The sequence below is a fragment of the Furipterus horrens genome, unplaced genomic scaffold (genome assembly GCF_987537825.1).
Source record: "Furipterus horrens unplaced genomic scaffold, mFurHor1.1.pri manual_scaffold_11, whole genome shotgun sequence".
NCBI lineage: Eukaryota > Metazoa > Chordata > Mammalia > Chiroptera > Furipteridae > Furipterus > Furipterus horrens.
The window spans coordinates 27,017,347-27,040,959 of record NW_028327181.1 but is presented as its reverse complement, the minus strand read 5'-3'; the positions used below and the strand labels follow the sequence as shown (position 1 = coordinate 27,040,959).

General features: G+C 46.2%; 1 protein-coding gene across 2 annotated transcripts in view; it reads left to right on the top strand.

Annotated features, from left to right (window-relative positions):
* Nucleotides 1–23,613, top strand: part of OPCML (opioid binding protein/cell adhesion molecule like) — a 515,096-nt gene that overhangs the window by 468,099 nt on the left and 23,384 nt on the right. For both annotated transcript variants that reach the window (XM_090291429.1, XM_090291428.1), the window contains exons 4-6: nt 13,830–13,967; nt 14,365–14,485; nt 14,978–15,129. In XM_090291429.1, coding sequence (XP_090147555.1) covers nt 13,830–13,967; nt 14,365–14,485; nt 14,978–15,129 — 411 coding nt within the window. The remainder of the gene's footprint in view (nt 1–13,829; nt 13,968–14,364; nt 14,486–14,977; nt 15,130–23,613) is intronic.

Here is a 23,613-nt window from a genome sequence, read left to right as displayed (position 1 = left end):
AGTCCTGCTCCACCCCGCCCCCCATCTCATCGGTGTGGTGTCCTTGCTAATTTGACAAAGTTAATACCTGATTAATAACTCCTATGATGGAATAGTTCCTGGATGAGCTGTGTCCCCCATCTATAATCTGCTGGTGATTGAAAAATTACGCTCAGTTCAGTAATAACTGATAGAAATGGTCTCTTCTTTTCTGCAGCTGATTGGTCTTGTAATTTTGATTTAATAATGTAAATATCACTTGTTTTTCTTCTCAAGATGAGTTGCCTTCAGATTTTAAACTCAAGAATCGTCAGGCTTTCTTATATATTTGTCTCTTCTCATGAGATCACATGTGAGATGCATTCTTTTTTTTTGCTATATTTTTTCTTTAAGTACATGCACAGCACACACACACTTTGAACACTTAGAATCGATGGTTGAAAGGGACATGTTAGTTTTTATTTTTATCCAGCTCCTGATTATCAAGTGTTAAAGCTAACACATTTTAGAAATAATCTAATCTAATCCATTTATTTTTACCTGTGCTGAAACAGGAGGCTCAGAGCGGTTAAGCAACTTACTCGAATGTACATAGTTAGTCGTTGCTCATCAACCTAGAAGAGGGCTATTTTCTGTGAAAAGCTAAGTTTGAAAAGAATGTGTGATATCATGATTTATAGTAAGAACTGGCTGTTTGGTCTTCACCCAGTTTCTGGCACAGAGCTCTTAAAACCCTTGGAATTTCCTGTGATGGGGGGAAAGGTATCTTTTCTGATGTTAATGGTGTGACTTTTGGAAAGCACCTAAGGCTGGAGGCTGGTTGCCAGGGGAACCAATGATGTAATTAGAGATCTTGAGACTTTCTGTCTTCTGGGGGGAGGGGGAGGGGCTGATGATTGAGTTCAATCTCCAATAGCCAAGGACTTCATCAATTAGGCCTATGTAGTACAAAACCCAAAAGGAGAACTTCCGACTTGGGAGACATGGTTATTTGGGGAGAATCTTGCACCTGGAGAGGGCATGGCAGCTCCCTGCCCTTTCCCTGCACCTCACTCTATGGCTCTTTTCTATCTGGTTGTTCATGACTTATATCCTTTTATAATAAACCAGTAACCTAGTAAGTGAAATGTTTTCCTGAGTTTGGTGAGCCACTCTTGCATATTCATGAAACCCAAGGAGGGATCCTGGGAACCTCTGCTCTGTAACCAGTTGGTCAGAAGCACTGGGAATAGCCTGGACTTGCCGCTGGCATCTGAGGTGGGGTGCAGGGGCAGTCTCGTAGGACTGAGCCTTTAACCTGTGGGACCCGACACCCTCTGCAGCTAGAAAGCATCAGAACTGAGTTAAATTGTTGGCTCTCCAGCCAGTCTTAAATTTCTTATTGTGTGTGTGTTGGGGGGAGGGGGCCCACACATTGAAAAAATGGCTCTATATTTTACTTCTCTACTGTAATGCTTGTATATCATAGGTGTAGCTGTGTCTATGATGCAGAACAAAATAAATAGCACCATTACTTACATTAATTTCATGAGTTACTATCAGGGTATGATATCTTATAACTAAAAAACAAAACCCAACTCCAGAGTCGCATGTAAGTAGAGTGAGCTCAGGTCCACATTATGAAGCGGCTGACACTCTCCATCCTGAGCTACTTTCTTCGGATGCTCCCTCTGTGGGTCCCAGAAATCCACAGGCACCACCTGTCTGCAGACCGGTGTCCCAGTACCTGCCCTGTATGGCGTAGTGTACAATAGCCCCTCCGACCTCCACATTCTTATCCAGGATCCTTCACTCCAGGCTTTCCCGTTTGGAAATCAGGCCCCATTACAATCCTTGCTTTTCTCCCCAAGAATGACATTGTTTGCCAAGAAGGCAGCGGTTCCATGCCTCCTAAGGTAACAAAAACAAAACTGACCAACGAGTGTGAGCCAGTAGGAGAAAAGAAATCTAGAAAATTGCAGGACTTTCCTTTACAGGTAAGCTGTGTTAATTTTGATAGAGACCTGCTGGCGTATACGTGATGGCTAAGTTTAGGAAACCCAGCACAGGCAGGCAGGGATGGTGGCCCAGCAGGGCCTGGGGAAGAAGCTTTAGAGTCTAGAAAGCCTTTGCCTGGGTCCTCACATCCATCCCAGTGTGCTGAGCAATCGCATCTTCTGGAACCTGCACCAACCCCAGGCTTCAAGGGAAGCAACAGGATTCGCACCTCAGGCCTTGGCAAAGGCTGGGTGCTGTCCATTGACTGATGGTAAGAGCACAGGATCACTATGCACCGAGCCAGGAAAACTGTCAAGGATTGAGGTGGGTAAAGAACAGTGGCTGAGAACCTATGAACTGTGCTGGCCCGATTCACCCATTTTTCAGATTAGGAAACTGAGCGTGAGCTGAAGAGGATTGGCTAGTTAGTGGCAGGGGGAAGACCAGGACTTGGGCCTCCTAGGCTTCCACTGAGCCTGTATTCATCAGAGTTCTCCAGAGAAACAGGAGCAATGGGAAGAGTGAGACAGATAAGACAAGATGTATTACAGGGATTGGCTTATGCTGTTATGAGGGCTAAGAAGTCCCATGATCTGCCATCTGCCAGCAAAAGACTCAGGAAAGCCAGTGGCGTAATTTGGTCTGAGTCTGAAGGTCTGAGAGCTACGGGGGTGGATGGTGTAACTCTCGGTCCTGAAGTCAAGGCCTCAGAGGAGGTGTGAGCACTTGTGTAAGTCCTAGAGTTTGAAGGCCCAGGAACTAGGAGCTCTGATGTCCAAAGGCAGGGGAAGGTGGGTGTCCCAACTCAAAAAGAAAGGGAATCTGCCCTTCCGCCAACGTTTTGTTCTATCCAGGCCCTCCGTGGACTGGATGATGCCCACCCCTACTGGGGAGGACAGTTTGCTTTACTCAGCCTACAGGTTCAAATGCTCATGTCTTCTGGAAACGCCATCACAGACACACCTGGAATTAACACTTACCAGCTGCCCCTTAGCCTAGTCAAAGGGACCATACACTAAGCCATCCCATGGCCCCTCATATCTTGTTGTTTGTTCTGGTGAAGCCACAGATCAGTTCTGGCCATGGGGGTGCAGGGGAGGGGTCGGGGGCAGTATGGAGCACTGCGCCTTCCCTCTCCTCATCCCTTAGCATCTGTTCTCTGGTTGGGGGGATTAGCGAGGTAAGCCAGACAACTAAGAAGGGATGCTTTTAGAGAAAGCAAGGGGGTGACAGAAAGCAGAAAGAAGCATCATGTTCCTGCATTTGGAGTGTACGCTGAGACCCATGGAAATGGGCCTCAAATCATCTAAGTGGACGATTAGTTGTACCTCTAGGACATCATTCCACTCCACCCATCCAGGGGAGGGAAAAGCAGCTCCTTGTCAAAATCTGCATGAATAGGAGTCTCAGAAGGGGAAGGAAATAATTAATTCCCCCCATTAATGCAAGACATTACCCTCAGACACACACACTCCTTCATATTTGTCAAGCCTCTCTCCCCCCCATCTCCAAGCAGCTACAGATCCGTGACAAATGACAGCTACCTTGAAACCACACGGTGCCTCTATTCTTGAGCCTGCATTGTCAAGACCCCAGGTACAGAGAGGTTGGGCGGCCTCAGTCAGTTCAGCAGTATGCTGGCCTGAGTGCAGGGACCTTGCAATATTTCTTTATAGTTCAGTGATCCTGAGCTCACGGGTTGGAACTCTGCCCATCAGCACCATGGGCATCAGAGTTCCAGAACCTAAGGAATTATTTAGAATTCCTGAACATAGATCATGGTGCTAAGTTATGAAATGTCACATGACCTTAGAAATCATCTAGTACAATGTTTTGTTTGGTAGGAAAGAAAATAATTGAGGCTTGGATTGCTAAAACACTTACCCAAAACCACTTGCCATACTAGTGGCAAAACAGGTTAGATTCCAGCTGTTCTGACCTCCAGTCAGTGGTTTTCTCCCTTTATTCCTGCTGTTGGCACAGAGTCCAAGAAGGTAATGTGTAATGTGACTTCTGTGGTGACTAGGCTAAGAAGGGGGGCCAGGAAGATAGATGCCTTTGCTGAGAGGTCAGCAGACTAAGAGTCTAAGTTGGATGGTGAGAGGGAGGCAGACTTGCGTAGAGGAGCAGAAGCAGCAGTGCAGAGAGACCCCTTGACAATAAAGTTTCCAAGGGGACCCAACACCACACCAAGGGCTCCTAGACCTTTCCCCTCAGTTCCTGCTACAGCTGAGGGTGTGAGCCAAGCTACCTCCCTTTGAGGCATCAGAGCTCAGGCCCGCACACTCTGCTAAATGCACAGGTGTCTCTGGCTGTGGCCCGCTTGCAACAGCACTGGTGGACTCAATGGGTATTTTGCCTGGTAGCTAATACACATATTGCAAAAATATTAACAAGTGTTAATAATTAGCATCATTGTCATATGGCTGTGCTGTTGGGAACTACTATGGGGAGAGGATAAAAGGGAGAGAAGAAAAGAAGAGGAATGAAAGAGAGAAAGCAAGAGGAGTCAGTCTGCATCAGAGCCCCATCTGCAGAAACTAAGCATTCCCCCAATACCCTGGAAGGCCCTAAGGCAGCTGCTGAGCACTCTGGGCCATCCAAGCCACATGACAAGGGGCCATTCTGCTGTCTCACCTGCCTGGGTCTGAGAAGCCCGGCTGGGCTTCCACCCTGGAGGCTGCAGTGCCGGTCATGGTTCCAGGAGCCTTAGGCCCCACGCAGCTGCGCCAGGCTGCACTCCCAGAGCAGAGTGTATCTGATGGGCTTCATTTCCAGGAGAACAGAGCACACAGGGTCCTCTTGACCTTGTTCCAGCAGAATCTGAATCCTAGAATCCACCATTTATGTGGGGACCAAACCACTGTCTCTCATTAGATTCAAAAGGGTGGATGTTGGGACTGTTAATAATCATGCTGGGAAAACAGGTGTCAACTGGGATTGTCTCAGACAAACCTCACTACAAGGCCACTCTATCAGTAAAGGCAGCAAGGACACACTTGGTATTGCTCTATGAAAACAAAAACGTGAATCCCCAGGGAAAATGAGCCAGCTGCAGTTGCGATTGGAAGGAAAGTTTTCATTGTCTCTAAAGCAAGCAAGGTGTACTGCATAATGCTCTGTTATTCAAAGGAATCTGAAGATTTGGGAGACCACCTACTCCTAACTGAGTCTGACCCTACAGATTTGCTATGGCCTCAAGAAGCCGATTTTACAAAGCACCCTCAGGTAACTCCAGTGTTGGGTACTCAGGGACCGACCACACTGTGGCACCGGACATTTCCATTTCTCCAAAGTGCTCCTTTTTCCTTTCCTTGAGAAACAGGCCTGGATGACTGTCGTGCCTGCCTACAGTAACACAGACAAGGTCAAGTCCGGCTTTCTAGGGGCACGTGTAAGTGAAAGAAGCAGCATCCCTTTCAATGCCTTGATCAAGACTTTTTTTAAAAGTTGCTGGGTTTTTTAAGCAGTACTTCATTTAGAGTCCATTTTGCATTTTAGTTTTTAATAGTAATATAACCCTTTGGTTCAGATGGCAAATAGTAGCAAATAAAGAGGAAAATACATAGTAAATAAAAATTTTTCAACTGTCGTTAAGGTTTTGTCAATAACTTAGCTATTTAAACTCTCTGCTTTTCAAAAGTAATGCTTTTTTCCTCCAACTTTTATTTATGTCCTTTTAGGCCTGGATTATTTGTTTCTGTTTATATTTAGGCAGTTTTTAGAATATAAATATTAGCTACCTTTTTAATCCAAGCAGGCTACTCTCTTCTCAAATGGATCTCAGCTTCTATCCTCAGCCATTCTTTTGCCTGTATATGAAGCCCCACTTTTCTGCATCCTGAATTTCTCTGTTTCTCTTTGTCTCTCTATCTCTGTTTCTGTCTACCCATCTCTTATCTGGGTCCCTCTGTCTTTCCATCCATATCTCTTTGTCCAAGCTCTCTGTTCTTTCTCTGGCAGGTACTCCAAACTGTCACTGAAAGGGTTTGTGGCACATCCTTGCAGGACCCCTGGGTCCTTCTGGACCACTCACTCAGAAGCACTCCCTTTGGGTTAACAGCAGCATCTATATTCTAAAAATCTCTCGTCCTGAATCTTCCCACACGCAGTGAGCCCATCTCAGGGAGAAAAAAAGAAAAACCTCAGCAAAACCAACCTAAGCACTGGTTGTCACTGTGCTTTAGGAGCAGCAACCCTGGCCCTCATGCTCTGTGCTTGCAGATCGGGCACTCCTAGCCACCGTGGGCCCACCAGAGCTGTAGACGCTGTCTGGCCCAGCCCTGGCTGCCTTTACCTTACACACTGCAGGGTCCCTTTCTGGGTCTCACCTGCCGACATCATGATGGTATGACCCTCACCAATGGACAGAAGACAGAGAGCCTGAGCACACTCTGAGGTTGGGTAGCACGGGGCCCCACATACCTTCCCAGCAGAGGAAGCCTGAGAGTCTACAGGTGGAGCTGGCACTTGGAAAGGGAAGGCCAAAGGAGGGGTCAGTTCAGTCATCCTTGTACAGCAGTGTCCCCTGGGAAGGTTTTAGAGAATGCTGATACTGGGGCTTCACCCCAGGCCAATTCTATCCATCTCCAAGCCTGGGCACAAACGTCTATTTTTAAAGTGCTCTTTGGGGGATTCTGATGTGCCCCCTGGGAAGAGACCTCCAGGCCCTCTCTCCCAGCCCCCCCCTATGGACAGGCTCCTTGACAGTCTCTTCCACTGCTCCCATCTGCCTGACAGAACCCTTCACATCCTTTCATCATCGGCTTTGCTCCTCCTGGTGAAAAGAGCCCAATGTATCAGAATTGATCTTCCCAGACAGTCCTACTGGATGAGTCACTGGAGCCTTCCTCTTCTTGGGACATCCTCAGCAGTGCCATCAGAATATGGGAGTGACAGCAAACTCACCAAGCCCCCAGCTACCAGGAGCGTCATTAATATACTCTTCCCCACGCTAGAAGCTCAGTTAACTTTCACGGTAACACATTGATTTTGTCATTAGCCAACTAGCTGTCAGCCCCAGGGAAGGAAGCCAGCAAAGCAGCCTGAATAAGGATAAGCCACCCCTTTCATGGGGAAGGTCCTTGTGGTCTCTGCCTGAGAAAGGTTATCAGAGACCAAGACAAAGAGCTTCTGTCACCGCCAGCAAATGAGACGTTGACCCAGAGGCTCGGTAGCCAAACCAGAACGACTTCAGCACAATTCGATTGCTTGCATTAATTAAGGGAAAATGAAACAGTGGGTTTATCACACTTTTCATTAACTTCCATGCGGTGGAGGGATGCGTCGGGGAGCTGGGAGCCGGCAAGGAAGGAATGTACTGCTGTCCAGGCCCCCTGGTTTAATTAAGGAGGGGGAGCCAGGGTTGCTTACTACCAGCAGGGTTCTAAGGCAGGTCAAGGGGTGGGGGAGGGCAGAGACTGGCCGATAGAGGAAAGAGTACATAGGTGGAAAGGGAAAGTTTCCGCGGGGCGGGGGGGTCCAGAGTTTCCAAGCGTCCAGCCATTGGTAGCATGAGTGCGTGCTGTGTGTTTAGTTTACACTAGATGCACAAGGAGCTCAGAGAAGGAGAACGTAATCCCTTCCCAGGGCGCTTGAACTTCAGGCACCAGGGTGGCCACCACACAGGAAGCAAGCCCCAATGGTACAAGACTGAGCTCGTGGGAGCCACATCGTCCCAAGGGCTGAAACCTTACCCCCGATCCAACTCAGGGATGTTTCTGAGGTTTCTCTTCTTCAAAAGAAGGAGGCTCCTGTGTCAGGAGGTGTGTGATTGAGAAAGTGCCAGAGGATCCCTCGGGAGGAGGGAGAGACCAGACCCCAGCCCACGACAGCACCTTATAGATGGCAGCTTCCCCTGCACTGCCTCGGAGGAAAAGGCCCCTCTTTGTCTGTCTCATGCATGCTGGGTAACTGGTATAAGTGGAAAGATTTTCTCAGGCATCCCTTGGATCCAGGTAAGCAGGGGGATGACCATCTTCTAGACGTGAAGATGGCACTCCTGGTTTCCATCACCCTCCTGGTCCTTCCTCCTCTGCTTGGGGCTGAGAGGTCCTCCGTACCCCGAGCTCTCCATGGCAATACAGGCCTTACTCTCAGGTCCAACCTTTGGCCTGTGACTGAGCACCCAAGTCAAATACACGTACTCCACAAGTCTAGACATCTTCAGTTTATGGGGGGAAAGGCAAGAACTCGTGTCTGCCTTAGGTACCAAGCAAGCCAGCTGTCGGCCAGCTTGACAGCAAAAAAGCTGGTATCTTGATCTTCGTGGCTCATTTTATGTGATTATGTTCTATTGACCAGAATCCTAGAGAGAGAGATGAGTGAGCAGCAAGATTTTGGCACACCTCCTCACATGAACTTCTCACAGTATCTACCTTGTCTTCCATACCTTAAGGGCACAGAAGCAGTGGGGAGGGGACTGCTTCAGGCAGTTCCTTTCCTTGCCCTTATCTTAGAGGTCATGGTGTCCAGCAAATACACAACAGGCCAGCCAACCCATCCTTTTTCTAAGCATGGTACTCTCCTTGCAGGACTAAAATCTCAGTCCCTTGTTGCTTGAAAGAACTATGTAGCTTTGGTGAGTGGGCAAGAAGCTATTTTCAAAAAGCCTAGCTTGCACCTGATCTTCTGGTCATTTGACTCCAACTTTCCAAGTTCAGTGCTAACTGTGATCATCTATAATAGCGCCCTCTTGCTGGGCAGTAGGGAAACTCCTTTCCTTGCTTTTCCATAAGTCCCACCATTTGAGCCAGACGGACTCCTGGGTCCCCACCTCTCCCCACGTCCTCTGGCTTCCTTCTGGCTGCTGGCTTTCTCCTCTGGCTTCTTGTTCATCTGGGTCCTCCCTCCTCTGACCTTTCTTCCCCAGACCCCTGCTTTTCTGTGTAGATGCCTCTGGGAGCTCTCGGCCTCTTTTCCCTGCTCCCATCCTCCTCCTGCTTCTTCCCTCTGTGGAACCTGCCTCCAGGCACATGCCACTGTGGTCCTCTCCTGACAGGTCTCATGGCTAAATCTGTGACAGGTGCTGATATTTAACCTCACAAAATGATTTCTGTAGGTAGAGTAGCAGCTGTCCATGGCTCATGAGAAGGGACAGTGATCTGGGGGCCTCTAGAAGGCAACTTTTAATCACTTCAAATGGTTTGCAGGCAAGGTTTGCCTCAATAAGAGGATGATTTTTTGAACTATGTGAATAATCTAGCAAAGGAATAGGCCACCCCCGAATTCATCCCTAGGGATATTCACACAGAGGGACAATAATCTGAAAAAGTGGAAGGCGGAAGTGTTTGACCCTCATCACACTTTCAACTCTGTAATTCTAAGGAATTGGCTAAGACCAAAGAAGAAAAAAGTTAGACATAAGAGTGATGGCTGAGACATGGCTGATGTGGAAGAACAGGATAGGAAGGGGGAAAGAACTGGGTCAGGAAGCTTCCAGAATTTACTCTAGATTTTTCATTGATCTCTTCATCCCCAGATGCTTAGCTTCCATTCAGCTCTAATAATCTTTCTGATCCCCCACACCTTGCTTGAGGGAGCTAAAAACAATTATTTAAAACATTGAGGTCTGGGACAGAAAAATGTAAAGTGCTCCAGTTTGGGGCTCAAGAAACTGTGGACTGTCCAGGCTCCAGGACCTTGTCTTCTGCATCATCTCCACCCCCCACGCATCGTCTAACTCACCTCTTCTGTCCTGGTCGTTATGAGTAAATACCGCAAGTGATGTCAGGGACAGCGGCCACCCCAGGATCCTTCCCCCGAGACACACTCTCTGCTCTTTCATTTCCAAGATGGAGCAGATCCTACTTACCCACAGCTTGTTTTTTGCATTGTGTTACTGTGTTAAGTCAGAACACAGTCTCTGCAGAAGAAGAAGCCCCCCGGTGCCCACAGAATCCTGGGGCTTAGTTACTCCATCCCCAGCCCTGTGTCCTGTATTGGAGGGGTCCTGGCCCAGGGCCCTCCCACATCCCTGATAAATGGTTTTGTTTGTATCCTTGCAGATCTTAATCTCACTAATATAGTGAATTGAACTTATCTTCTTCGAAGAGCTCCTCCATGGAATGAAATAACCGGTGTGTGTGTGTGTGTGTGTGTGTGTGTGTGTGTGTGTGTGTGTTTAATATATTTCTGCCACTGCTTCAGAATCCCCTTCCCCTTGCTTGTTTTCACAGTATATTGGGCCATCAGAATGCACAAAGCAGGTTGCTAATGCCTCTGTGTTACTGGCTTATAGGACGTCTCACCATTAAGCAAATCTATGGGGCTGACTGGGAGCTCCTGTTTCTTATAGTTTGTCAGGGAAAGCAGTGTAGTCTCATAGCCTATCTCTTCTAAAATCCCCTTTGAATGTGTCTTCAGAATGTTTCCAACAGCACGCAGGCCGTCTTGCCTGCACCTGCCTTTCTTTCCTTCCTCACATCAGTCTGCCCTTCCTCCTACTTCTCCCTTCCCGGTTCCTCCCTCATACTCCTGTTCCCCTCCATCCTCCACAGTCAGCAGTCTGACTTCCTGGCAGCTACAAAAGAGGACTGACACATTCACTGCCTTCTGCCCCCTTCTCTGCAGCGTGGAAGCAGAGTTTTATATTGCAACCAGAACCGGAGAGGGCAGGGGAAGCATTAAACCCGGCGTGTTTCTGGATCGCCAGGCATTTAGCAACCTAGACTTGCTCTGGTTTACAGATCTCACCCGGAATTCCAAGTGGTTAAGAAAATAACATCTCAGCAACTTCAGTGGGCTTGAGATGAGGAGGAGTGTCAACATCCACTTCCTGTTTTTTAACAAAGGAACTGTGTTGACAGGACATGCGTTTTGAAGGAGGATAAAGATTTGATGGAAAAGTTAGCTGTAAGGGTCCAGACGCCCAGCCCTCATGGACCCTACAGAGCCCTGTACTCCAAAGGCAGGGAGGGAGTCCTTTGAGACGCTGCTCCACAGAGACCTTAGCATGAGAGGCACTCAGTGGCCTTTGTTGACCTACTGGCCACTTCACAGGCCCAGACAGTTATAAATGTGTGAGTGAGAGGGAGCCAAGAGCAGCACTTGGGGTTGCCTTTCAGCTTAGCTGCTTGAAGTGTGGGTTTCAGACCTACAGCATGGAAATACTTCAGCATTTGTTAGGGATACAGAATTATGGGACTCACTCTTGGCCTGCTGAATTTACACATACACACACATATATATATATATATATATATATATATATATATTCCTAGAAAAATTTATATGCAAATTAAAATCTGAGAAGCACACACTTTATGGACAAACTTGACAAATCCATTTTCTCCCTTAATGAGGTAGTATTATCTATTGTAATGATCCCCATTTTACATGAAACACTCTCTTCCTTCTTTCCTTTTTTGCTGCCACATATCTGTCCCATAAAAGCAGCACTACTGATAGTGAAAATAAATTTCCACATTCCAGATGGTGGTCGTTTTGTCCTATAATTCGTCCATGAAGGACCTAGGAACCGTCCTACTCATGCAAATGCAGAGAATCACTCACAGTCCCAGCATACTGGCTTCTCTTTTCTTTGAAGTGATCTCTTCCCTTTATTCAGCCAATACTCCTACATTGATTAGCATTCATCGACCTTTACCAGGGGCTTTGAGATGTCTGTCTGGTCTACACCACACAGCACAATATGGTCTATCCCAGTCTATCCAAGGGAACGGGTCAGTGGCCCTGCCCAAAGCACCTGCCAGTCCTACTGAACATTGCCTGTTTTCCTGGTTAAATGCCGTGGGGTTTAACTACCTGTGGCAAAGACACTGTAGTGCATTTTGAAAGAATAATGGAGTCATTGAAGGAAAAAGCCAGACTGTCTATCCTGCCATATTTATTCATTGCAGAAAAGGGTCAGTGCAACAAATCTGGAAAGCCATTTCAGTGTGCTTGAGTTCATCATTGTTTAACTCTTATAAATACTTAGATTGGCCGACCAGCATCACTTCAACGGGGGAGGAAATATTTATTTTTATTAGATTTCCTGAAACACGTGATGTCAGAAGCTTGAGGAAGTGTGATGTGGACTAACCTGGATGATTAAGTGTCTGTTGGGTAGAGGGCTGTACCCAGCACCATCACTCTGAGATCCCAGCAAAAAGGCCTTATCTCCAAGCCCTAGGAGGCGTCATGCTCTGGGGTGTGTTTCTTAAATTTTTCTAAGTTTCTCTCTGTGCCTGAGACCAGCCTAGGCCAGCAACAACATTCAGGAGAGACACTCACAGTCAAGACTAGGAGTTTGGACCTGCCCCAGACCCCAATCCTCCCCTTCAGAGCACCTTTCCAACTTCCGCCCTCGGCCACTCCTCACACACATCCAGCCCGATTCCCTAGGGTGACAGAACTCACACCTGTGGGCTGGTCCTGGGGTCCTGTCAACAGGTTCAAGTTCCAGGAGGGTGGACTGGTAAAAGGATGGCTTCTGCTGGCCAATGCAAGATTTCTTTAGTGATTGAGGTACCAGAATGGTACTAATTTTAGGTGAGTCAGATGATTATATCAAGAGGGACTCCATACCATCGACAAATTGCCTTGGTAACCAGCATCCAGACACTGATGGCAGAGCCTGGGTGGGCATGACCCGGGTGGGGGATGGAGGCAAGGAAGCCAGCGAGGGCTCACAAACAAGCCTAGGGAAATGGGAAGCACGGGTGGAAACTGCACCAGGCTCAGACTTGGAGCAAAGTCAGGATGCAAAGCACCTGCTTCCCTCCTCCACCGATCAGCCCACCCCTGGGCAATACCCTATCATGTTCTGTACCCATGGTGGACCCAGACTCAGCTGACTGAGCGAGCACCCATCAGGTAAGAATATGCTTCTACAGAGGTGTGAGGAAAGTTATGATGAGTTCCAGTAGTCCTGAAAACTAATTTTACTCTTAACTCCTGGAGCACGGAAAGAAATCAGGCAGCATGCCTATAAGACATGCAAATGGCTGTACTTCCTGTTTGGCCTTTGCATTAGCTGGGTTTTCACTGGAGCCTGGTCCTTTGACAGAACTTAGAACATTTGTATTTCAAGACACAGGCCTTGGGACAAGGAATAAGGCAGATGGGCCAGGTTGTAAAAAGAGCAGGCAATGGAGACTGCAAGCAATGCAAATTCTGCAGTCCCAGAATATTTTGAATCATGAATTGCAAGCTTCACAAATACCTAAGAATAAAACATCCAGAATGCTCCACAAAGTCAGGTATTAAATCTGTAAGGCTGCTCTAGTAACCATGGATCCATCCTTTGGGGCTATCATGATGGCAAGTTTATTGAGCACTTACTACATAGCAGTAAAAAAGGCCTTTCTTATTCATTCATTCTTCCCTTTATCGTCTCCTGCACAGTTTGAAACCAAACTGTTTGGCATCTATTTATGTTAAAATACCAAGTGGTCAGTTATTTGTTTTATATCTAGTAGCAGTTTGTATTCTGCATTCAAAAGCATTTCTACATAGTGAAAATTAAGATGGTCATGTTAACATATCCTAAAGTTATTTCTATAGTTTTTGTTATGTTACTGATCATGACAGTTATCTCTAAAATATCAAAGTTTAGTAATGTGCTGTGGTATTTCACATGCACTCTCTTAGTTTGTCCTGATAATTAGCATATAAGAAAAATAATATCTTCTTTTAAAATGTTCTAAAAAGTTAAAATGAGTTGGACAAAAACACACTGATTCAAGCAAAAAAATTTTTTTTTCAAATACTAGCCTTTTGAGCCAACATGGTGTTTTATAATCTTGATGTCCAAATCCCATTTCTACAGCTTTTTACACCCCTTCTCCTACAAACTCTAGATGTGAACATAGCTTTGTCCTTGGTTTCTCAGGTTCATGGCTGTTTTCTGTCTGTTTCTTTTCTCCCAGAAGGCCAGGGCTTTGTGAGCGAGGATGAATACCTGGAAATCTCCAACATCAAACGTGACCAGTCTGGGGAGTACGAATGCAGCGCCTTGAACGATGTTGCTGCACCTGATGTGCGGAAAGTTAAAATCACTGTAAACTGTGAGTTGACCCATTGTCAGGGAGTTCTGGGGGAGACACAGACTAGGGACCAAGGGAGCAAGCTGGTCACGGCAACGCCATTTTCTGATGGACCCAAGGTGTTTCCAATAAGAAGACACTAGCAGATGGCTGTGCCCCATCACTACCTCCACTGCCGTTTGCCCTGGAATGTCCCTGTGACTGTCACACCCTTTACCTGATGGGGAGGATTGCTAGCTTTGAATTGGTTTGAAGAAGATGCTGGGGTAAATGCAATATCTTCCAACAAAAATTTTTTTTTCTAAAATAGATGGTTATGTTACTGGGAAAGTAGGGTGTCATAGAAATCCATTTGCACAGCAGGTGACTGAATGTGCCTTCATCCTTTTCATGGAATCATTTTACCTTTCCCCCCCAGACCCTCCCTATATCTCAAAAGCCAAGAACACCGGTGTCTCAGTTGGCCAGAAGGGCATCTTGAGCTGTGAAGCCTCTGCTGTGCCTACAGCTGAATTCCAGTGGTTCAAGGAAGATACCAGGTACCTTGAAAACAAAAATGGGGCATGTCTGAAGCAGAATTACTGGATCATTTCCCACATGAATGATAAAGCAAAGGAGAAAAATATGGCAGAACCAACGTGCATTGCAGCCTTCTTTGTAACTGAAGTCTCTTAGAACCAGAAACAGGAACAAAAAAAAAAAAAAAAAAAAAAAAAAAAAAATGGAAGAAGCTGGGAAATAGGCAAATTGAATTAACCTTGTTTCAGAATTGGGGATTAGTTGTACACATGGCAGAAGCCAGTGAATTTAGCCTTTGGAACATGATATCCTTCCATTTTCTCTCCTGATGGAAGCTATAGTGCTTATGCTTTGAATTACAGGAACCGGGTTGATGAGAGGATAGGGTTTTTGTGAGGAGGAAAGCCTCCTTGTCATATTAAGCTATGGTATCTTGGAGTTCTCCCGGCACCTCCTGTCTGCACTTTTGCTCTGTTTGGAGAACCAGACCAGCGCTGCTTTCTCTGTTGCAGGCTAGCGACCGGCCTGGATGGCGTGAGGATTGAGAATAAAGGGCGCATATCCACTCTGACTTTCTTCAATGTTTCAGAAAAGGATTATGGGAACTATACTTGTGTGGCCACAAACAAGCTTGGGAACACCAATGCCAGCATCACACTGTATGGTGAGTGCAGGAGGCCTGGATGCACTGGGCTCACCCACGTGAGGGGCTCGAGGGACTCATGAGGGAAGAAGGCATGATCTGCTTGGCCTGTGTCCATCCATACTGCTCAGCCCACCACCCTTGACACAAAATGCTTCTCTCTGTCATCCTGCTAGCATGTTATACCGTGGTGTTTACAAGGTAACTGATATCTCCTGGTCTACTGAAAAGAAGGTTTGCACCTTGCAAAAGGGATAAACCAAAATCTGAACCAAATTGAAGGCTGGTTGCCAAGAGGAAATAGAATCATGGAACAGTTCAATTATAATGCTATGTAAACATCTGGTTGGTAAAATAGACATACTTTTCAGATCATTTCTACAGTAAGAGTCTATGATTCTGGAGGGTTGTACTTTTAGTTTTAAACCAAGTGAACTGCTGCCATCCTGAGTCTCATGTTGATGCCATATCACATGCTCATTCATTGGAAGGACTGGAGCAGTCCTCTGAGTCACCACCAAGAGGACTGTTCTGTCCACAGCTGGTGCAACAGCTGGAGGTCTTTCTCTCTTACGTGGGTGGAGAGGTCTCCAGAGTCATGGCACCCTCCCTTGGAAGCCCTTATCCTTCTCTCACTAAAACTTCCCACACTGCTGTGTCCATCTCCTTGTGTGACATTTTATGCCATGGACCGGGGCCAGCTTGTTGTGAGATATTTTGTGTGTATGGATTTGTTTATTTGCTGAGATTTGGTTAGAGGGAAGCACCTGGTGAGTAGAATGAAAAGGTATTCATTTTCTCTTACGCACATCAGACTCTGAACAAGCTTTCGGCATTGACATGAACTAAACTATGTCCACCAACCATCTGAAATGTGTGATCTATGTCTTTTGTTTTCTCTCTGCATTGTGTGTGCATTGTGCTGTGTGTGTCTTAGAAATAAGCCCCTCATCAGCAGTGGCAGGTGGGTACAGCATGTTCCTTCCTTCCTCTGCCTGCCTGAATGCCTATGCTTTTGAATGTAAGCCTACTTCAAGGATAGGCTTGCCTGCTTCACCTCCCTGATTGATTTCTCCTTAGTAGATAGACTTCAGGGATTTGGTTTGTGCAGTTTAAGTAGTGAGCATGTAGAATATGATGGCTTTTACATGCACACATATGAAAGTCCATTATATGCTTCAGAGGAAGGGTTTTTCTCCTCCCAAAACAATACACTTCTACTTGGTGGCCTTTAAAAGGGGTGATTATTTTGCTATTTCTGCACATGGTAGCACCAAGAGGAACACAGCCCAGAGCCCATTATTGTCTCCATGGGGAAGTCACCTTAGTATGAATGTTCTATACTTGCAGCCCAAGGAAACGAGGGCTAAAGACTTAATTCTGAAATCTTCATTTTAATGTAGAAGCACTTGGCGTCATTAATAGTAATAATCATATATATTGATTCCTAGACATCATGTTATTTTGGTGCAAGACAGGTTATTAACCCCATTTTAAAGATGAGTATAAAAGGGGACCAAAGAGGTTGAGTAACATTGAAGTACATGTGGCTAATAAGCAGGTGCTAGATGACCCTCAGAACTGGGCCCTTCAACAGCTGTCATAGCGCTTACCCAGAGGGTAACCAGAGGGAGACATATGCACACACTCCCACACTGAGAGGAGGCAGCAGGCAGTGCTCAGCCCTGCTCCCAGCGGTAGAAGTCTCGCAGCCCTAGTTTTTCATGATCACTTTCCGTCACACAAAAAGTGATAACTCTTGAATTTCCTAGACCCAGGAGCAGCTCTGCAAGTATCTCTTTTCACAACTCCAGATCTAGGACAATCACAGGCCACTAGTTCTGCCCAAGAGGAAAGGGTGGGTCAGCCACTGACCCTGCTATCACGGCGTTGGTTAGTGGGATTGTCAGTGGCAGGAAAAATGGCCAGTTGAAGAAACCTAAGACTGACAACCTGATGGCCCAGGGTCTTGTCTCTCTTTACCATTAACTAAGAGAAAGACATGTGTCTGAGCAGATACGTATGTTAAGACTATATTAGTCTGCTAAGGCTGCCATAACAGAATATCATAGGCTGGTGCCTTAAACAACAGAAATTTATTTTCTCAGAGTTCTGGGGTCCAGAAGTCCAAGATCAAGTCAGGAAGATCTATTACCTGTTTTTGATGAGGGCTCTCTTTCTGGCTTATAGATGGCTACTTTGTTCTCACGTGACTTTCCTCGGAGCATCTGTGGAGAGAGAGAGATAGGAAGTTAGAGATGGATATGGGGAGAGAGGGAGAGACAGAGGAAGAGATGAAGAAAGGGGGAGAGGGAGAGAAAATAAGAGAGAGGGTAAAAGGAGGAGAGGAAGAGAGTGATTACTCTGGTGTGTCTTATTAGGACACTCGTCCCATTGAATCAAGGCCCTACACCTATAACCTCATTTAACTAATAATTTTCTTTAGTCTCCATCTTCAAATGAACATTGGGGAGTTAGGGTCTCAATGCACAAATTGTGGGAGAGTACAATTCAGTCCATAGGAAAGACGAAGCTTTGTTTTCCACTTTGGCTGCCATATGCCAACTAGTTAACCTTGTGAGCTTTACTTTCCCCGTGTATGCTATTGGGATATTAATACCTGCCTTTAAACACTGAATAAGGTCATATATATATGGAGAGAGTCCCACTCCCATAAATGCTCTGTTTAGATGTGTGACTTTGACAACACAAAAAGACTAGAGACCTCAGTTTACTCAGAAAGTTCGGATACTATTTCCTGGCCTGCCAACTGTCATTGTGAATTACCAATAATATATTCATCAAAGAGGTATGACAGACTGAAGACATAAATACGTATTCATCAAAGAAGTATGACAGACTGAAGACATAAATACGTAGAAGGCACTGTAGTTAACACTGGTACTCATCAGTGCTTTCTGTGAAGCAGCTTGTTTTTGTCACTGTTTCTCCCATGGCTTCCAGAATTGTCACTCAGCTGGACTTGTGCTCGCCTTTCCTCAGAGTCCCTGTCCACTTCCACTACAGCGCCCTCCATCCCTATAATGCACCCTACCTGGCTTCATCTACTTAGGGTCCACTCACCGTTCAGCATCCCTTCCTGAAGGAAACCTTCCCTGGCCTCTAAGAAAAGGTCAGTTCCTCCACTGTACACCCTCTCATACAGCACTTCCAAATGCTGCACTCAACAAATTCATTCAACAAATGTGCATCAGGACCAGTGATGAGGGGGCTATTCCAAGGGACGAAGATAAAACAGTGACGCAACAGGTAGATGACTGGCCTCTAGACTTCACTTTCTAGTTGCATTGCTATTTTTGTTTCATTTATTTAGTTTGTTTTATCAGAGACCATTTCCCCTTCAGCTTATGTGCTCCACAAACCCTGGGACCACGTCTGGTTTGATCCTTAACACCTAACACAGGAGTTGGTCAGGAGATTTGGATGAATAAATAAATATATGCAGAGATTGGGGTTGTATTGGCGATACAGCTGTCAGGAATAAAAATGTGCTGGAATGGAGTAGGGGCTATGAGTCTCGGGGCCTCTTTGAAGCCAGGTTCTGCTGCTCACTGAGTGGCTCTGGGAAAGCCAGTCTCAGTGTGCACTGGGTTTTTCGTCAGCGAAAGCATTGCATCAGATGTTCTCCATGGTCCACAAAGACTAATTCCCTGGTATATGCTTGAGTGGCAATAGCTCCAATACAAGATTAAAATGATACTTTCCGAAGTTCCATGCATGTCCTCTCTAGTCCACAATGTCCCCATAAGCATGGCTAAATGGTACTAACCCTTACTACCCACAGGGCCACTAGACTAAGTGTTCTCCATGTTTTATCTCAAGTAATGACTCTAGGAAGTAAGTACTGTATTTATCCCAATTTTACAGAGGAAGAATTAATTTGAGAAGTTAGGCAGATTATTCAACTCATACTGCCTTAAAAGTGCTTGAAATCGAATTAAGGCAATACATTCTGGTTCCAGGGTCTCAGATGATTCTACTATTGAATTACAATTCACAATACTTGGCAGTCCATCCCTGACCTTGGTGAATGACCTTCCAGATGGAACCCTATGTCAACAATTAGCTTTCTTGAGCCCTTTCCCACACCATCTTTCCTCCTTTTCCCAAACCTAAACCCATTATTTTAAAGGACAATGTTTACATTTGCAACCCATATACACATACCTCTCTCTCTCTCTCTCTCTCTCTCTCTCTCTCTCTCTCTCTCTCTCTCACACACACACACACACACACATTCCTAGGCATGCATTGGTGTTTGCCCTCAAAAACTGTAAGATTCTCTTTTGGAGACCCTTTTGTTCCGCACTGTGACTCCATAACAGCCCACATTCATGATAGACCACTTACACAAACATATCTTTCCTATATTTCCTACCTACCTGCAAAGAACAACAACAAGGAATAAAAGCAATTTCAAACACAAAGGGGACAAAGACAATGGAAACAATGAGCTGGTGAGTGGGTTGAAACGGGGACGTGATTAGGTAAACTGTGAGCAACAACACAGGTAGGTGGGAGATACTCCACGATGAATCAGTGTTCCGCATCAATATGAAAGATTTGTCTCCTGAACACCAGTTACCGCCCCTTCAAAAGCCACTCAGACCAGATAGGTCACACAGGCAATGTGCCAACTCAAAGTGGCATTTTAGCATGTGTCCTTTCTTTAACCCTGGGCAACTGCAAGAACTTGAAAGGCCGAAGAATATAGAGAAGAGACCAGCACTAGGAGTAAGGAAAACTGTGTTCTAGTCCCCACTCTGCTATAATCAAACTATGACTCCCTCTGTTCATGGTTTTCTCTATGAATGTTGATGGAAGGAGACTTGGAGTGATGAACACACAATGCAATATGCAAATGATGTAGAATTGTATACCTGAAACCTATATAATTATATTGGTCAATGCCCAGCAATAAATTCAACTGAAAATCAAGAACAAAAAAGTATATACATAAGAACAGAACAAATTGGACTCCCAGCTTACTTTCAGCTTTCTAAGGTTCTGTTCGGAATTGAAAAAAAGTAGCACTGTTGGGTAAGCAACAGGTTTCCAAACCTATCATCCCTCACCTTAGAAATGGTAGTAAGCCCCTGGTGTTATCAGAGGCTTTCTCTAAGTATATGTAAGTTTTATGGAGTGAGTGCAGCCATTTGAAGGCCCGCTGGGAGCCTTGGCACCGTGAGGTCTGCCAGCGGGCAGGCAGCAGGGGCATGGCCAGGCTCAGGTTGCTGGCCACGGCTCTGCCCCACTCACAAGCCATTCAGTTTTCCTCACGTGGCCAACTCATGTTGCCTCCACTGGGTCTTGAGCAAGAGACTCCCACCCTTATCCTCAGAGTGCAAAGAGGGAAGATTATAAACCGATTCCATCCGGCACCATGAAGCATGTGATGAGCTTAATAAGCCATATAAATGCTTGGATTACTGGAACTGGCAGGGAGAGGGACAGGGGACATAAACACAGCCAGAAAGGAGGGAGATGCTTCAGAGAGAAAAAGGAATTGCTCACATTTTATCTATGAAATCATAGTGATACAAATTAGTTACATTAAGAGTTAAGTATCAGGAATAGGAACAACTCGTAGCAATCTTGTCATTGCAAATGAAAATGGCAAAATACTCTACTTAAGGCAACAGCTGGGCTCTGAACACTTTCCTCAGGCAAAGCCTCAGCCCCTCCGAGCAGAAAAACTACAGCCTACCTCAGCAGTCCCTGGAAACTGAGAGGATAGAATCTGTGTTTTCTTTTGCTCATGGCCATTCCTCCAGAAAAAATGTCCGTGTCAGTCTGGCTCTTCAAACCGGATCTTCTTCAACTAGAAGCAGCCCTAACCAGCTTCTCTCATCTCCCACCCTTGGCTGAGTTCTCCCCCACTCCACCCAGTGCACCCCACTGGTACTTGTGTCAAAGCGCTTAAAGCCCCTGCCTTTATACCTCCCACCTCCACCCCGACGCGCTCCTGCCTCCCTCCTTTATTAAGGTCCCCCTGCGTGGGTTCCGGTGATACCCAAGGAGTGGCCCCAAGGAGCCTGAGGGTCCTCTTGAGCGCGCTGTCTGTGAACCGTCCTCTGTCGCCTTCTCCCTTTACCTCCAAGCCTCCAAAAGAGGGCAGGGGTCAGAGTTGGCAGCCCCTACTTCGTTTCCGTGCTTTCACACCTCAGCCTACCATGCTCTGCTCCCTCTGAACCCCCAGCCCCACCTCAGCTTCGGACCTCCCTTTGGCTCCCAGCATCCCACTTCTGGCTTCCGGGACATGACCAGATGTTGACTTGCTTCTTACCGTTCTCTTAGTCTGGTTCTGGCCCCTTCGCCACCTGCCCCGCAGGTCAGCCCAGGCTTAGCGTTACAGTGAGAGGAGAAGGGGTTTCCACGTCCTCAAGCACCTTACGGAGCTGCATCTTCGCCTGCATTACACTCTCTTCGGGTGCTTTAAAATGCAGATTCATGGGCCTTGCCAAGACCTAGTTAACCAAAATCCCCAGGGAAGGTTGTGAGCAAGTGCTCTTTAAGCAAGCTCCCCGAAGGGGTCTTTTGCAGACTGCAGATCGATAGCCTCTGTGCAGTAGTTGGATCCCTCCCAAATCTGTGTCTCTAGTGCTCTGCTTAAGTCTGAGCTGCACACCAGGCATCCCATGGGGGCCTCAATCTCAAGCTTTCTCTTCTAGGCACTGCTCTCCCTTGAATGGACACTTTGTTTTCTTACCTGTGCACTCTTACGAGAATCTCAACAGATGCTGTGACTTCCTCTCCATCACCCTGGATACCGGTTAGCCAGTGAGTGCCAGCAGCAAGCCACAGCCTTTCTCTGGACGGCCTGTCCTCCAATCCGTTCCTACCCACAGTGGCACGTTCCTGCCCTGAAAGACTGTGGTTTCTCTTCCTGGGTCCCACATCTTTGGTTATCCTCTCCCATCTGCTGCTGCAGGGACAAGTGAAGTTTTCAAAACTCAGAATGAAGCTCACAGCTTCCAGTTCCCCTGCTGTGCCTCAAAACGCCAGATCCTGTGGCACATGTATGCCTTTGTCCGTGCTGCTGGGCCTCTTCTCATCCATCTGTCCATTCAGATGGAGGTGCAAAGAGAAACAAACCAATAAATAGACAACCAGATAGTGTAATAGAATATTACAAGCCCTGTGCCAGAAGCATGAAAAAGCTACTAGCTATTAAGTGCCAGCCAGATACAGCTTTAGACAGCTGAGACCAACCCTTAGAGGTAGGTACCCTTATCATGTGCACGTCACAGAAGTGTCTGGAGCTTAGAGAATTTAAGTGACTGAATTCCCACAAATAGGATTTCTACCACAAGAGGAAGTGGCCATACCAGGTCTGTCTGGTCTCAAGCCCATGTTTCTTTCTAACCCACATATGTACTATTTTTTCAGTGTGTTGTGGGGTCACAGATGGGAGGCTTTTGCCCTCTTTGCTACCTAATAAACTCATACTTATCTTTTAAGGTCCTACTTAGTGTTATTCTGTTTATAACATATTTCTGAACCCCACTGAAGCATTATTCACCCACTTCTTGGTCTCATCTCTCCTGTTCACTTACCCTTAGGCTGACATTTTGTTTGTATTTTGTCTCTGCACTTCAAGGATATAGCACTGTATCTTGCAATGGTTATTACCCAGTAAACATTTGCTGAATTAATAAATATATCTTCCAGTCAATGGGGCATCAGTTACAGCTTCTCTACTGTATGAAACTCTTCACTAACCAGAGAAAAGCCAAATACTCAAAGGATTTGTAGTCTTCTCCCCTCAGGGAAGCCAAATCATTGTTTCTCTGACACTTGCCCCTGCATTCCTGCCTCCCAGTTCCAATTTAAAATTTAGGGTTCCCCACCATGGGTCTTTCTTGTGAGTGAGACTATATCAGACATTCCAATTCACTGTTTAAAAAGATGTCATCAAATGATTTCTTCTTGCAGAGACATCAAAAGCTGCACATATTTTATCCATTTCCTGCTGATAATGTATGTGATATTTATTTTCCAAATCCACAATTTAAGTCCAGGTGGGAGGGGATGAATCAGAGAGAAATACCATTGCTTTTGGCTGATGACAGCAGCGTAATCATTTGTATTTTCCCAAACCTGCAAAATGTCAACATATTAGCAGAAATATGCAGACATTTCACATTTCATTTCTGATGAGGCTCCTTGTCCTTCCCTCACCGCCCGCCCCCTCCTCTGTCTGAATCATTGACATCTGGCTCTTAGCCTGAGCATTTAGAATTTAACACGGAGCGTGCAGGGTGCGCTATGTCAGCACACGCGCAAGCGCTTACGGTTCGGCACAGACTGAAGTCTCGTCTCTTTCAGGTTCGTGATGAGCTGACAGGTTTGAATTAACGACTGATGTTAAGTTAAACTTTTGTCTTTGCGGTTAGCACAGAACGGGGAGTGCTGAAGAGAACAAAACAAAGATGGCTGCCTTTGTGTGCTGCGTTATGCCCTGGTCTCCTTTGCTCGGCAAAG